The following is a 17,231-nucleotide window of genomic DNA, read 5'->3' as shown; positions in this document are numbered from 1 at the left end:
TTGCACATAATATTTTATGACGAATGCTAATGTATCTAATATTGTAATAATACATATCATAGTCCAGGTATGTTGTTGAGATGTCGTTAGCTGTTGTCTACACGCCTTCATGTAATCTGATTATTCAACGCATCACGCAACTCACGCCTGACGTAAAATGGAGAGTTGGAAACGCACTAATATTTTGTTACTTGACTCGATATTATAGGCATCCTAAAAAACATTTATTTTGTATAGCGATTATCGGTGAGGCCAATGTGAGGCCAATCTCATCCGCCGCGGAAACCCTTGCGTCAAAGCAACATATCAAAGAAAGTCAAATATGGCATAAGAACAGTTTTGGTTTCACGCAGAAATTCATACATCCTGCTAGCACGCTGATGACCACAACAAAAACTACTTTATAATGATCTAAACATGTATGTTTGTCCTTTGCCCGGACTTAACGTATCTCGAATACAAAATACCATGTAAATTGGTGCAGCGGTTTAAGCGTGACAAACACTAAACAGAAAGGAAAAATACACACATTTCTATTTATAACATTACTAGCGACCCGCCCCGGCGTCGCACGGGTATAAAATATATAGCCACTGAAAAAATGATTAAAATCGATAGCCTATGATCCTTCACGTGGTCTACTTCTTATCTGTGCCATATAACATAAAAGTTGCTCCAGTAGTTCGCGAGATAAGCCCTTTCAAATAATTTCTCCCGTTTTTTCCACATTCTCCTATTAGTCTTAGCGTGGTAAAATATAGCCTTCCTCAATAAATCAGCTATCTACGACTGAAAGAATTTTTCAAATCGGCAGTAGTTCCTGAGATTAGCCTATTCAAGTAAGCCCTTTCAAATAATTTTCCCCGTTTTCTCCACATTTTCCTCTATTTCTTCGCTCCTATTAGTTTTAGCGTGATAAAATATAACCTATAGCCTTCCTCGATAAATGGGCTATCTAACACTGAAAGAATCATCAAATGAGCCTGAAATTTTGGGGGGGGGTCACTCAGTAGTCACTACACAATTTTTTTATCTGCGCCCTCGGACGGTTCTGGGTTTTATTTTATTTTCAATTTTACCTTACATTTTGGGGGGGGGGGTCATGTCCCCTGTGACCACCCCCCCCTTCGGACCGCGCCTGGAGCAAAGGGACATGAGGAAAAAAAAGCGACTTTGTTTTATATTAATATATATAGAAGTAAAGATTTTAAGAGTGAAAGGTAAAAATAATAATTAATTTATCATTTAACCTATAGCAATAAGAAACTTACCATTTTGGTAGGTTAAGAAACAAGTAATGGTATATGATTAATAAATGCAAGTACAGGTATTATTAAAATGGTATCCTTTCAAATGTGTTGCAATTATTATTGCACAAACCAAACAGCCCTCAGAACCTTAATATTACTTTAAATACAGGTTTAATACATCATAAGTGTATATTGCCAATAACAGGTAGCAAATCATACCTACTGCCTGCGATATTAATAGTGTGATTTTCATGGACACTATTAATAAGTAAGTTGCTTGTTGTCCTTCGTGTCCTTAATTACTTGTCAGTGTTATGTTCTAAAAATATTGAAAGAATATTAACATTTTAATTGCAAATATAAAAGATAACTACATAATATTTAAGTAAAATTGATAAAAAATCGTCTCAAACCAATTTAGATTAAATTTAAAAGGACATTGGCAGAGTTCTAAACAACGAAATACCTGTTTTTTTCTGGCGTGCAACCTTAGTGCATAATTAAGCTTTAGGTTTCTCAGGGTTTGTAGTACCTAGTACTTATTGTATTATGTACTAGGTACCTAATAGTTATTTTGTCATCATAATAACTGTAGTATTAACGTCATTTAAATTGAATTGTTAAATTGCTATTATGATTACATCTACACATATTATACTACAGGTATTATAAATCTCTTTTAGTTTTTGCGAAATGAGAACATTAAACATTAAATAATTTTAGTTTTATTTAGATTCGATTAATGCTACTATAATATTTTTTAATTTAAAATATGTAACAAATTCGTTACAAGTCACATTCATTTAGTTCTTATAACTATATAATTATATATGTATAAAGAGTTATTATAAAAATCAAATCGCATATGTATATGTGATTTTGAAACAAGTTATAAACACTTAAGCTTAGTCATAGGAAAAAGTGTAATTCAGGTAACCATATTATTTAACATTATTTTTTATATCATGTAAGCCACCACCTAGTACCTAATTATGGTATTTTTAACAAGGGAAAAATGGCAAAACTCCGATGATAGTCCACGGGATCGATCTCTATAAGCTACCAATAGAATGTTATTACTTACGATATATTCGTACCTATATCTCTCACCAGTCTTTGTATAAAAAGAAAAAAACCTTGATGCATAACAATCAGTTTCTTATTAATTATTATGATTTGGCTTTAAATGCTAATGATATAACACTTTTTATGTCATCACACATCGTTTTACAAAAACCGTATTGACATAACAATTTCTCATATCTTTTTGCAATTCGATGAACTAGCTCAATGAGTTTGTAAAATGAGGAAATTATGTACATGCGGGAATAGCTCGGTTGAGTCGCAAGTTGCAATGTATTGTGTAAATTTTTTTGTGTGCCCGCTTTCCCTTTCGGTGAGAATTCTCAAGATCGGTTAGATTAGCGGTAGACTTAAAGTGTATCATTTTCGTCAAACACGAACGAAAACCAAAAAACGAAAACGAATATCAAAGTAAACAAGTCTAGTTTTATAGCGTGCCTATTGCTGATTTTATGCCTTCATAATAATATGTCTTAGTAATATACAAACTATGTTAAAATAATACAAATAAAAAAAAAAGTACCAAGCTATGGCAGACACACAGTGGCCAAAATGGCCATAGCGCGAGCGCGCGAAATATTTTTTCGCGGAGCTGCAGTCAAAGGGTTAAGTATAATATTTTACTAATATGTAGTTTTTTTCACCTGTTTATTTTTATCAAATTATGACAGCAAATCGCAAATTGGGTCAAAAATGAGGTCTATGTCAAACTATCCACCAAAAGAGGCAACTAGGTAAATATGGCAGCCACAATCCGAATTAAAACAATGGGTAGTTCTACGGAAACAATTGGTCAATTTCAACACGACCTTCTAAGTGGTGCAAGCACAGGGTACAAGCGATTATACCGATGTAAATATAACACGTCCCACATATTATGTACACTGCAGTCGCTTATTATGTAAACTAGAGTATGCGACTAATGCTAGACTTCATTAACAGTCTTGGAGATACAAGTTATACAACCCAGATTCTTTTGCTATTATTATCTATAGATGTCCCGCGCGGCTTCGCCTGCGTAAATTAGGAATTTCACAGAAACCGTACATTTTCTGACGACCTCTGTGGCTTAGTGGTGAGCGCGTTGGTAGCTCAAGCCGGGGGTCGCGGGTTCGAATCCCGCCGACGGAACAAAAAGTTTTTCAAAGTTCCTGGGTCATGGATGTGTATTAAATATGTGTATCATATAATAAAAATCTTAAATATATGTATAGTATAAAAAATATTAAATATATATCCGTTATCTGGTACCTGTAACACAAGTCCTTCAGGTACTTACCACGGGGCCAGACTGACGTGGTGTGAAGCGTCGATAGATATTATATTATTATTATTTTTTTTTTTGAATAAAAATAGCTATAAATACTCCTTTCACGTGGTCTACTCTATATAAGTGCCAAATATTGCTATAAAATTGCTCCAGTAGTTCGTGAGATAAACCCTTTCTAATATTTTCCCCGTTTTTACCACATTTTCCTGAGTTTCTTCGGTCGTATTAGTCTTAGCGTGATAATATAATATAATATAGCCTATAGCCTTACTCGATAAATGAGATATCTAACACTGAAATAAGTTTTTAAATCAGACCTGTAGTTCATGAGATTAGCGCATTCAAGCAAACATACTCTTCAGGTTTATAATATTAAGTATAGATTTTTTTTTTAATTATCGCTTGACAAACTCGAGCCTCGATCTAAAAGATGAAAAGGCTCATAATCATGGGACGATGCATGGTATAATATTATGGTAGTGATGATGATGATGATGATGATGAATGTAATTTGCATAGTAGCATATGCTTTCCGTTCTTAAAACAACGCCGAAACTCCCAAACTTGTATCTATAAAGAATCAGGAGTTCTCTCAGCACCTTCCGAACCACGGTATACCAGGTATACCTCTGTGCAAAATCTTACTTGTTTGTAGCATATGCTTAGAATACTTCTCACGAAACCGAAGTCACCACATGTTTCCCCATAAATTTTGAGGAGTTCCCTCGATTACTTATGGATCCTTCATCAGATCACCACTTTTGTGAATATAATACCAAATTGGGATGATACATACCAAAAGAAAAATTTTGAAAATCGGTTAACAAATGGCGGAGTAATCGTTGAACATAAGAAAACGAACATAACACCTCCCCCATTTTGAAAGTCGGTTAAAATTGTAGCCTATGTGTTATTCTGATGTATAAGCTATATTATTGTAAAGTTTCATTAAAATCCGTTCAGTAGTTTTTGCGTGAAAGAGTAACAAACATCCATACATCCACACATCCACACATCCACACATCCATACATCTATACATCCATACATCCAAACAAACTTTCGCCTTTATAATATTAAATGTAAATAATGTTTTAAAATCTTTTTATAGATTACCGCAATCTTTATGTTATAAGAAGTGAGGCAGTATTTTGCGTAGGTCAGGACTTGATTAAGGTAATAATAATAATATTATAATAATATCTATAGGACGCTTCACACCACGTCAGTCTGGCCTCGTGGTAAGTACCTGAAGGACTTGTGTTACGGGTACCAGACAACGGAAATATATTTAATACTTTTATACTATACATATATTTAAGATTTTTATTATATAATACACATATTTAATACACATCCATGAACCAGGAACTTTGAAAACTTGTTGTTCCGTCGGCGGGATTTGAACCCGCGACCCCCGGCTTGAGCTACCCACCAACTGATCCACAGAGATCGTCATAGTCAAGGTTAAATAAGTAAGTTGCAAATAAAAATAAATGTATTAAATGAACAGCATTTTTATTATACAAATTCTTCGGGCACGGCGAAAATTGTTAGCTCTTGGATTCAGTTCTTTGTACCCTATACGCCTGGTTTAACTTAAAAAAGTTCAAGCATCAGTCGTTCAATAAATGATCTTTCTAAATAATCGTTATTACGCGCGCTGATGAAAGTTCTGACTTCTGACAAGCATTACGCTGTGACTAGGTTACCGTGACGTTAATAAATATACATACTTAACTGAGTTGACTCGGAACGCTTTAGTAACATGTCGTTGATTCCTGAAGAAAAATCAGGAACTTTGAAGTACATGACACCAGAAGACTTCCGTACACCTCTGCTTTAACTTTAAAAGCAGTTGAGTTACTCTACATCAGGGATTCCTAAACTTATTTTGTCTTCTGCCCACTTTGTAAACAAATCATTGTATTAGCGCCCCCCTTGTTTCAATTTTAAATGCATCCAGATGATAAAGATCACCCCCCAAGCCTTTACACAACGCCCCCATTTTTTTCCTGGGTTCCACACCGCCCCAGACGCCCCGCCCGTTCAGACCTCCAGCGCCCACAAGAGGGCGTTATCGCCCACTTTGGGAAAGACTACTCTACATTGACATTTAAAAGAGTTTTTTGGTCATTCTTACTCTTTACTAATATTATAAATATGAAAGCGCGTTTGTCTGTCTGTCTGCTACTTCTTCTTATAAATTTATATCTAAATAAGACTATGGAGATACTCTGAGAGACGAGAAAGGACATAGGAAACTTTTTCTTTCGAAAAGAAGTTCTCGCGCGAAAAACGAATTTCGTCGCAATAGAGTTAGGCGCTCGTTGACGCGCTTATCTATAAATATTATTAGATTCCTATTGGTAACCACGTTAGTGACGTACCTACTATAATATACAACGAACTGTCAACAGTAGTATTTCTGGACCTATACGACCTACAAACCTTCAAGAAGAGAGCGTATTCCCTCCCAAAAGGCCGGCAACACACCTGCAGCTCTTCTTATGTTGCGAGTATCCATGGGTGACGGTAGTTGCTTTCCAGCAGGTGACCCGGGTCGTTTGCCCCCTTATTTATTTAAAAAAACCTTAGTATATTTTGCTAACGCATAATGGATGGAGTCGTTGGTTTTCGTTGCTCTATATTTTTCAAATTACCTTAGGCATCACTCGCCACAAAACAATTATGGAACTTTGGCAATATGGCTGTGGTACCACTTGGCCGTGGCAATTTGGCCGTGAAGGACATCACTTCCTACGCCTTGGTTTGCTACCACTCGTTGTAAACTGTAAAGTAATACGCTTCACACTAGCTCCATGTGTACAGTACCATGAAATCTACATGGAAAAAATTAGGAACCAAGTATTAATATTATTATTATAAATATAAGTATTCAGTTGCATTTTATAATAATTCTAAATTAAAACGTGTTTATTATATTTCGTAGATTCAAACTCTACATTTTTTACTTGTGTGACGTTAGCTGGAATGTTACAATTTAACATTCCAGATTTGAAAATTGAAAGCCTATCGTACACACTAAATATAGCACCAATAAGTATTATTTAAATACTTCCATAAAATAACATAGAAAGTATTAAAAAAGCCCACGAAAAATGCATCGGGAAAAGACAGCTTGTTGATGATTTCGATCAGGAACGAAAGCTCATCTTTTGGCTTACTTATTATTATATTATTATATTAATTATTATGGTCGCTGTTAACCATTGGTGTAATTGGTGTGGTGGTCCCACAAAAATTTAGCTGTGAATGAACTGAAGAAATGAAAAGAACATGACTGCATTCATAGCTGCTCAACGTTATTTTTTTGTGGGATAGTATACAAATGCTTAACAGTGTCAAATTATGCAGTACACTGCTTAATAAAGTAGATACATAATATTAGTTTGTTAAATCGGTATCATTTATTACTTTCGTAACACTAATAGATAAAATCAGTCCTATAAAATATGTAAATGGTCAAAAACCGGAAAATAGTAGAGCCTAAAAGCACACATGAGTAGGGCAATGACGTGTTCTTAATGTGTATTTTGCTGTTTAAATGTGTTTGTGGTGTTGATAAATCGGCGCATAGGAAACTTAATAATTATTTTTAAATTACTTTCCGTAAGTAAATCTTACGGAAGGCATTTTAGATGATACTTGACCAACTTATAATGTAAATAACTTTTTAAACCGTCATTCAAAAGTTTTGAGTTTGGCCAGACTTACGGCCAAAATGTTTGTTGAAATTTTTCACTTTGTACCAATATAATATTATAGTTTGGACCATTTGAATCAAACACTATGACAATTGGCCACACTTTTCCGAGTAAAAGAAAGCATTCTCTTACTCGGAAAAATGATTTAACATATTTTAGCTTAATTACCTATATACCTAAAGCCTATTATATAACAGGTAATATATTTGGTATAGTGAGTGTGACAAAGCGCCCCACCCGCCTGGAGCCAGTTAGAAAAAGTTAATTATTTTAACACTTGTCTAAAATATCATATTTGCCGTCCTTAAAACAATTAGGATTTTCCTGGAAAACTGAAAGCGGCTTTGTATGTGGCCGCCTTAACTGGCTCCAGGCGTAAGAAATAATGACGTTAAAATCCCACAGTGACTTTATAGAAGGCATAAAATAAAAAATAAATAAAACTTTTTAACTTTTTAACTTTATATATAAGATTTAAGTAGATAATATTTTATTAATTTCGATTGATACAATTACTCGAGACAATGAAATTGGCCGTGTCAAGAGGCATGGCGGTAAAAACAAAGCATTGTCCCAGCCACAATTGTGAAACCGTTCCACTTATCTTCGTAGTTTTGATACAAATATAAATTCATAAAGTACAGTCGCCCGTCTATACAGCATATTGTATTTGCTGTATAATACAATAGAACCAAAAAACTTTCATGACAATATGCAGTGTGAGTTAGGTGTAATTAAACATTAAAGGAAACAACATATTGATAATGACGACTAGCCTAGAACGTACGCAGTTATCTAATAAATTATCTATAAATTGTTGTATCGAACCACTATCTCTCAGGACGTATCTCATCTTCGTAATTTTTACGGTCATAATGATACCAATATTTACAAACATCTTATAAAATTAAGCCACATACATACATTTTCCATTGTATAAATAAGAAATGTAGCCCAATTTCGTTAATACACATTATTTAATATTGTTTCACCGAATGCATAATATTATGCAGAAATGTTAGAGATACTCCTAAATATTTTTGTTCTTTATTGGTAAAGCACTGGGTCGGTGTCGATAAGTGGTTTCGGATATTACTTTTAAACATTAATTAAAAATGCCTCGGCCACTTTATTAAATTAACTAAACTACATTATAACAAGTATTACCTAAATACAATTTGGGCCGACGATTACTTATGCAAATGAGGTGAGATATCTAATATTTTTATAGCGATTAAGTTTAAATTAAATTCAAACAAAATTTCGAATAAGTACCTTACATTTTAAATGGTAATTACTAATTACTACTTTATGGAATAACCATAACCTATACATAATATGTTTCATGCTCATGATAAATTACTGTGTAAAGTGTTCTGTGGGATCTCATTTCAAAGTATTATGTTTAAATGTTATTATGAAAAATCGGCTCCTTTATGGTAAGAGTTGCCAAAATGTGTTGCGGCCTGAAAGTATAGACTCCAGCGGTATTCACAATTCCCGTTCTATTCGGATACGAAAACTTACCGTGCGGCTATTGGTCAACGTTGACTCCCATAGCGTTGACCAATAACAGCGCGGTAAGTAGCCGAATGCTAAACAAACATCAATTGTAAATACCCTGTATGTTTTCCAGCGTGACTGTACTAGATGAGTGAAAAAGCATTAGGGTCATGTGCAATACCACGTCCCTGTTTCCAACGTCTGTGTTCCGCGCGCCGCGACACAACTTTCATTTTATCTTTCTTAACGTGATCTTATTGAGGAAATCGAGAACAATGAAATTACGCATATTAATGAAACAGTAATTTGAATTTCACTTTTTTGCTCGCTCAGGTGTTGTGACTTGTGAATGTTGCTTGCTTTGTTGCAATCTTCTACCGCGTTGGAAAACTTCGGAAAATTCTGATATACTAAATACAAATATTTTTTGGCCAAAAAATTTTAACATAATATGCGATGGATCCCCACACTAGGCAATGCCTGTCCTGTGGGGTCGAAACGAAGTTACAGTAATTAGGTACATTTTTTTTTTTTTATAATAATTACTAATATAATTACACTAAATTAAAAGTTATTTTATTGATGTTATTAGTGTGAGTGTGTGTATGTGCGAGTGCGTGTGCGTGCGTGTGTGTGTGTGTGTGTGTGTGTGTGTGTGTGTGTGTGTGTGTGTGTGTGTGTGTGTGTGTGTGTGTGTGTGTGTGTTTATGTGTGCATGACTTTATTCGGTAATTTTGATAATATCATATAGCTGATAAAAATATGTTATTACAGTAGTATTTCTTTTGAATTGTTTTATTACTAATAGTAGTACTAATACGTGGGAGAGCCATGCTTCGGCACGAACGGGCCGGCTAGACCGGAGAAATACCACGTTCTCACAGAAAACCGGCGTGAAACAGCGCTTGCGCTGTGTTTCGCCCAGTGAGTGAGTTTACCGGAGGCCTCTACCCTATTCCCTTCCCTACCCTCTCCTATTCCTTTCCCTACCCTCCCCTATTACCCTATTCCCTCTTAAAAGGCCGGCAACGCACCTGCAGCTCTTCTGATGCTGCGAGTGTCCATGGGCGACGGAAGTTGCTTTCCATCAGGTGACCCGTTTGCTCGTTTGCCCCCTTTTTTCATAAAAAAATAATAATACGTAAGACCTGAAAAAGACTTGCTCAATTAGGGATTTTACTTAAGCAACCTAGAAGGTGCTAAAATGTTGCCAGGAGACAAAAGTAGAGCGTTTTTAGGCATAACAAAGTTTCAGTGTTGTAAAAATTTGTTAAATTCAACGTTCTAGACAGCAAAGTGAGCAACAGTCGTAACACGTAAACGTAAATTCAAAAGATATTTAATTATTGTTTATTCAGCAGTATCACATAAATGACGTCACAAAATAATTTAATACTTTGTTTAACTTCACTTGTGTAAATGTTTTTCCGCATATATTACTGAAGCGTATCTGTGACGAATGCTTAGTGTATTGCAAAAGTTTTAGTTATTATAAAGTAGATATTACTCGTATGCAAAAAATATCGCTAATACAGTGTCTGAATAATAATATTTTAATTAAGAACAAAATCTTATTTCAGAAAAGTTGATTGGAACAGAAAATCATTTTCGTCCGCTATTTTGAGCAAAGCTATTTCTGATGCTTTTTTGTAAAAGTTTGCTGCTATCGTAGACTATACTATGACTGTAAAAGTTGATGGTGCTTATCCAGCTTACGCATTAAGCATTTTGTCTAAACGCCTCTACTCTGTGTCTGTCTCAGCGCCTGTCTAGCGGTATAGAGCGCGGCTCTTGACTCGGAGGTCATGGGTTCGATTCCCGCGTTGGAAACATGTCCTTCCAAGTTTGGTTAGGACAATGCAGGCTGATCACCTGATTGTCTGATAAGTAAGATGATCCATGCGTCGGATGGACATGTAAAAAGTCGGTCCTGCGCCTGATCTCTGGCCGGTCGTGTCGGTCTTCCGTCCCACTAGGTTATGAGAGTAAAGGAATAGAGAGTGCTCTTGTGTACTGCGCACACACTTGGGCACTATAAAATTACTCCTGCGCAGCTGGCCTGGTTTCAGTTAAACCGGCCACCGTTACCGAAACCGGTGTGGTAGCTATTATTTTGCCTAAAGACACCCTTTATTACAAGAAAAATATCATTAAATTCCAAAATAAAAAAATTTAAGTGACTGAATCTTATACGGTCGTTTAGAGCTAACGATAGGTATTACTTTAATAACAGCTATTTCGGAATTACTATAACTATTAAGTATTACATTTATATTAGACGAAGATATTAAATAATACCTTATCATATAACGGCCGTTCCCAATATTCAATCTATCTCTGGTTTGACATACAACCGATCGCAGCTAACATTGAATTGACATAAAATATATGGCTCTAATGTCTAATGTGAGCTATTCCTATCGCTAGTAGGGCAAAACCAGAGATAGATCAAATATTGAGAACGGCCGTAGAATCACTCCAATTATTATTAATATTAAGTTATTAAATTTATTATAATTGTTTAAATTATGATGTCTTTAAAACATCCATACTAATAATACTTAATAATATTATAAATGCGAATGCGTGTGTCTGTCTGTCTGTTACCTCTTCACGACCAAACCGCTGAACCGATTTTGCTGAAATTTGGTATGGAGATACTTTGAGTCCCAGAAAAGGACATAGGGTCCTTTTTATCCCTGAAAAATGTACGGTTCCCGCGCGCGTCAAATTAATTTTGGCGCAATGAAGTTGCGGGCGTCATCCAGTATAAAGTATAATTTTATTGCAATAAGCTCGCGTGCCACTAGGAAGTAACTCCATCACGAATCTTTACATGGTAGAGCCATGCTTCGGCACGAATGGGCCGGCTCGACCGGAGAAATACCACGGGCTCACAGACAAACCGGCGTGAAACAGCGCTTGCGCTGTGTTTCGCCGAGTGAGTGAGTTTACCGGAGGCCCAATCCTCTACCCTATTCCCTTCCCTGTTCCCTTCTTTACCCTCTCCTATTCCCTCTTAAAAGGCCGGCAACGCACCTGCAGCTCTTCTGATGTTGCGAGTGTCCATGGGCGACGGAAGTCGCTTTCCATCAAGCGACCCGTTTGTTTGTTTGCCCGCTTTCATTAAAAAAAAACGAACAATTATTCTGAAGCACTGCGTATTTAATCTGACACAGCACAATGAAATAATATAATATGGACCTTGATGATTAGTGACTCATTGAATATTTTTAAAACTTTAATTTAGCTTCTGATTATTTTAATACAATGAGAATTTAAAATCAAATTATTCTTTCGAAATAGCTCTATACAAAAGCTGAGGATAAGCCTGGGATCCTCCACGCTTCTGGAAAAGATTAAAAAAAAACGGGCCAAGTGCGAGTTGGACTCGCCCATGAAGGGTTCCGCAGCAGCAATAAGGTTTATTTTTATGAAATTAAAAGGTTTTTGATTTATTTTTAAATTTCAGTTGATTTAATGAAAGTTAAATTAAAGTTTACCATTTATGACATATTAAAAAAAACTACATGCTAGACCTCGTTCAAACCAATTTTCGTTGGTAGTTTTTATAGTAATATACATCATATATTTTTTTTACACTTATCAGTTATCACTTACTTTAGAAGTTAGAGGGGGGGGGGACACATTTTACCACTTTGGAAGGGTCTCTCTCGCAAACTATTCATGTTAGAAAAAATGATATTAGATACTTCAATATGATTTTTGAAACGCGTAGGTTAGATGATTTTTTTTTGTTTCAGTTGCACTTATGGGGACCCCTAAATTTTTTAATATTTTTTCCATTTTTGTATCAAAATCTAAATGCGGTTCACAGATTACATCTATACTTACCAAGTTTCAATAGTATAGCTCTTTTAGTTTCGGAGAAAAGTGGCTGTGACAGCTGTGACATAGGGACGGACAGACAGACTGTCTGTCCGTCCAGACACAGACAGACATGACGAATCTATAAGGGTTCCGTTTTTTGCCATTTGGCTACGGAACCCTAAAAAGGCCCCCTTAGGACCAAATCTTACTCATGGTGAAGATCTTTAAAATAATACACCTAACAGTACGAGTACCTCGAGTACGGTCTACTTAAGTTAAATGTCATCGCATTAGGTTATTTTGTTTTCAAAATCTCACGTCACGTCACAATTTTATTATCAACGTAAATAACAATAGCAGCTTGGCTAAAGGCTTACATACATTCTAATATGAATTATAGAGCTGTTAAGTACCCAATTGATTTTCGCGGAAGCTACTCAAGGGATAATTAGTTTCTCCCTCGAAACGGATTGTTTCATAGAACACTTGTAAATAGGTACGTTTCGCATTAAACGTTTTAGATAAAAGCGATGTAGATCTAACTTAACTTTTCGTTACAGGAGTTGGAACAAGAAAAGCACCTTCTCCGTCGGCGGCTGGACACGACGCAGGGGGAGTACGAGGCCCGCCTGCTGGAGCTGCAGAACGACATCAAGGAGCTCACCGCCAAGATCGGCAACCGAGACACCTCCGTCAAACAGGTAAGAGAGAACGCAGCCCCAGGCGTAGCTACATGATGAGTAGGAGCAGCCAGACCTTCCTCATTTTAAAAAAGTTGAAAGGTTTCTTTTGGATGTAGTCGAGACCTCCATAGTTGCTGGTCGGTCTTGGCCGCCACCCGCTATATTATGTACAAAAAAACTTCCAGAAGGATAATTATTTAAACATAAAAAAATGTGTTTTAAACATGTTTTATTTATTCATTATTAATTACTATTTAAGGTGACAAAATTAGAATCCCTGTTTTTATAGAGGACTTTTTGATTAATTACCTATTATTCTGTAATTTAAGGGGCCTGTTTCACCACTTTCTGATAAAGTGCCTAATAGGCTATTCACAACTTTTTTGACAGATTCTCCATACTTGATCTGTCAAGTTAATTGGTGGATAGCCTTATCAGGAAGTGGTGACACAGGTCCTAAGTCTTTTTGATTAATCGTTCTTATAAAAGTTGACCAATTGTGTTAGGCTATGGGTAATTCAAAGATAAAGACTTGATATATACTGACAATCAATAAACTTTAATTTCTTAGCTTAAGTCATTGTTCAGAAAAATCGATATCGCTGCAGCCAAATTATCAAGGCGTCACCTTTATGCTGCTGTTAACATTAATTGTTATCACGTTTCTACTATGAAAAAAATATTATTATTTATTTGTTGCTGGTAAGTTCTGAGTAAAGGCTTAGGTCTGATATTGTATTTCCTAGTAATTAAACAATAATTAAATTTATATTCTCTTGAGAAATCACGTCGCTACTTAAAGTGCATTATTTAAATAAAATAGGTCGGTAAAGTTACTTGGAAGTTAGTGTCTGGATAAATTGGTAGAGCTTGGAGTATATTTCTGTTTTTGTTTTTTTTTTTTTGACAGGAGTTTACCTTTTCACTAACTTTGTTGATTGGTGAATATACAGGGTGTAACAAAAATAAGTGATAATACTATAGGGTGTGTACATGTTCCTTGTAGAGAGTTCACTGTGAAAGTAGCAGCGCTGAAAGACCAAATATTTTTTTTTACTTTTGTATGGGGAAACTCGTGACGCTCGGGCTCTTGCCCATACAAAAATGAAAAATAAAATTTCGTCTTTCAGAGCTGCTACTTTCACAGTGAGCTCTCTACAAGGAACATGTACACACCCTAAAGTATTATCACTTATTTTTGTGACACACTGTATAATACTCCTGTCAAAAAAACTCAGAAACTGGTTATCTATACTAATATTATAAAGCGGAAGAGTTTGTTTCTTTGTTTGTTTGAACGCGCTAATCTCAGGAACTACTGGTCCGATTTGAAAAATTATTTCTATATTTTATTACGCTAAGACTAATAGGAGCGAATAAATAGAGAAAAATGTGAAAAAAACGGGGGAAATTATTTGAAAGGGCTTATCTCACGAACTACTGGAGCAATTTTTCTGTTATTTGGCACAGATAAGAAGTAGACCACGTGAAGGATCATAGGCTATTTTTTGTGGACTAATTTGTCTGTGAAATATCTAATTTACGAGGGCAAAGCTCCGCGCAACGTTATATTTCGCGTGGTGACGACATCACGCGTAAACGGCTGGACCCATTTTGCTGAAATTTGGTGTAAAGATACTTTGAGTCCCGAAAAAGAACATAGGATACATTTTGTCCCGGAAAAATGTACGGTTACTGCACAATATACTTTTGATTTGCGCGAAAACTATTCAATCTATTTTGATGGAATTTGGTATGGAGATACTTTGAGTCTCGGGAAAGGACAAGGAATACTAATTTTGTTCCGAAAAAGGTACGGTTCCCGCACAATAAACTTTTATGAAAATCGCCTAAACTATTCAATCTATTTTGATGAAATTTGGTATGGCAATACTTTCAGCCTCAGGAAAGGACAAGGGATACTTTTTATCCCGGAAAATATACGGTTCCCGCAAAATAAACTTTTATGATTCTCGCCTAAACTATTAAATCTATTTTGATGAAATTTGGCATGGAGATTGGAGATACTAATTTGAATCTGGAACAAGGAATGTTTTTTGTCCCGGAAGAATGTGCGGTTCCCACACATTATACTTTTCTGATTTGCGCGTAAACGACTCAATCGATGTACGGGAACAACTATAAATTACTGAAGTCCACGCGGATGAAATCGCGGGCAACAGCTAGTTAAGATATAAAGCGAGGAGCGCGTCATTCGAAATTGGACAAGCTCTACCTAACAAATTTTTAAAAGTATTTCCGTACGTTTGTTTCTAACAAATTTACCTAACCTAGTACGTTTTAAGGACATTCATTTAATTTGTTCGTAAAGTAAGGTTTTAGGTTCATAGCTATCTTTATGGGCACTTCATCCAATTATCGTCTTGTGAAACAGTCCCAAACGTTTTCACGTGTCACGATCCACCTCCACGTTCGGAAACCTTACGAAATAGAACATGATCGCGCTTAATCCGATTGGAATTAAAATGGCTTTCGAACGTTCTGTCGTTACGTGAAACCCGAAAAAAGATTAACCTTAAAATATTCGGCTCCAAGGATAAAGCTAAGGTCGTGTTTCGTCTCACGATTTCTTTTAATTAGTTACTTTGTTACAAAGATGGAATACAAAATTATAGCTGTACTACAGTGTACTCTCTATTATTATATTAAGAGGAGTCCACACCGTCCTTTTTTCCATACAAACGTTGTCCCCTGTTTCCTCCCTGGATAATGCTAGTAAAGTTATAATTTTTTTCCAGAATATCTACTGCCACTAATACAATGTCCCTATGTTTGCTTTTTTTTTCATAATTTAATTATTAAAATAAGATATGAACGTTCAAAAACCCAAAAAAATGGCCAGATTTTCCGCTGTGTTCAAACGTCCAGAAAACAGATTTGGCTAGATTATACAAAAAAAATCAAAACATAGGAACACAGCTCAAGCCTTTTTTTAATATTTAGTGAAAGAAGTACATAAATCGGTTAAGTTTTGGAGAAGGAATCAGGGGACAACGAATCGCTGATTTTCTACAGTTGTCTCTACCGCGTTCTGCGGTATAGGCTTGAGATAAGGGAGACAGCTATAGATATTACACGTACTTTTTTTTCATTTCTCTAGCCGCTGGTGTATCCTCTTAACAATTTATGTTTGTCACTCTATTATTAAGGTAATTTTCCAACTTTTTAGTAAAAGATGGCCCCGTGCGAGTTTCTTAGGCTGGTTCTTCTCTCCGGGTTAGTTCCCGAACCGGTGGTAGGCACCTTAGTATCAACGTTCAGAAATATTATTGTAAAAAAAAATACTCTAAAAAAAAAAAGTTGGCTCTACGAGTCACTGATAACTGCTAAGGGATCCATAATATGACAGCGAATCCGGTTTTTAAAAACCCTGCTGTTTTCCGAACTATACCAACTTAATCGGGATTCCCACCATTACAGATATCCATAAAATATGATGTTAAATCTTGCAGTCTACCAACAGCAAGGATTCCTATTTATCGTAGTACGTACGAAAAATTTCAGCGTGCAAGGAACCTAAAACGAACAAATAAATAAAGAAACCTATCAACAAATGCAATTTCGGTAGTGTTCTGAAATCGATAGCTAATCAGCCGTAACCAACATCCACCTTAATCGCGTGTGACAGCTCTTTCTTAAGTCGATCGAATGACGTCGAAGTTTTTGCTACTGCAGTTCGTTATTGCATTGCAAGTGCAAAAAATGACTGTACAAGTAATAATTAATAAGTATATAATAGAATAATAAGTCTATTTCATTTTCTGGGAATGATACAGCTCTCGTAGTCGCTCCCACCCTGATTTTAAATGTTGGTGGCCAGTTTATTTGACTTTTAAAATGTTCTATAGTATATTATTATTGAAG

General features: G+C 35.7%; 1 protein-coding gene across 1 annotated transcript in view; it reads left to right on the top strand.

The window, feature by feature from the left end:
- The window catches only part of LOC121727642 (bicaudal D-related protein homolog), a 93,412-nt gene that overhangs the window by 56,672 nt on the left and 19,509 nt on the right, over window positions 1-17,231 (top strand). The window contains exon 2 of the mRNA XM_042115582.1: window positions 13,224-13,364. Within this exon, the coding sequence (XP_041971516.1) occupies window positions 13,224-13,364 (141 nt within the window). The remainder of the gene's footprint in view (window positions 1-13,223; window positions 13,365-17,231) is intronic.

This window comes from Aricia agestis, chromosome 6 (assembly GCF_905147365.1).
Source record: "Aricia agestis chromosome 6, ilAriAges1.1, whole genome shotgun sequence".
Lineage (NCBI taxonomy): Eukaryota > Metazoa > Arthropoda > Insecta > Lepidoptera > Lycaenidae > Aricia > Aricia agestis.
This window is presented reverse-complemented; position numbering and strand designations above follow the sequence as displayed.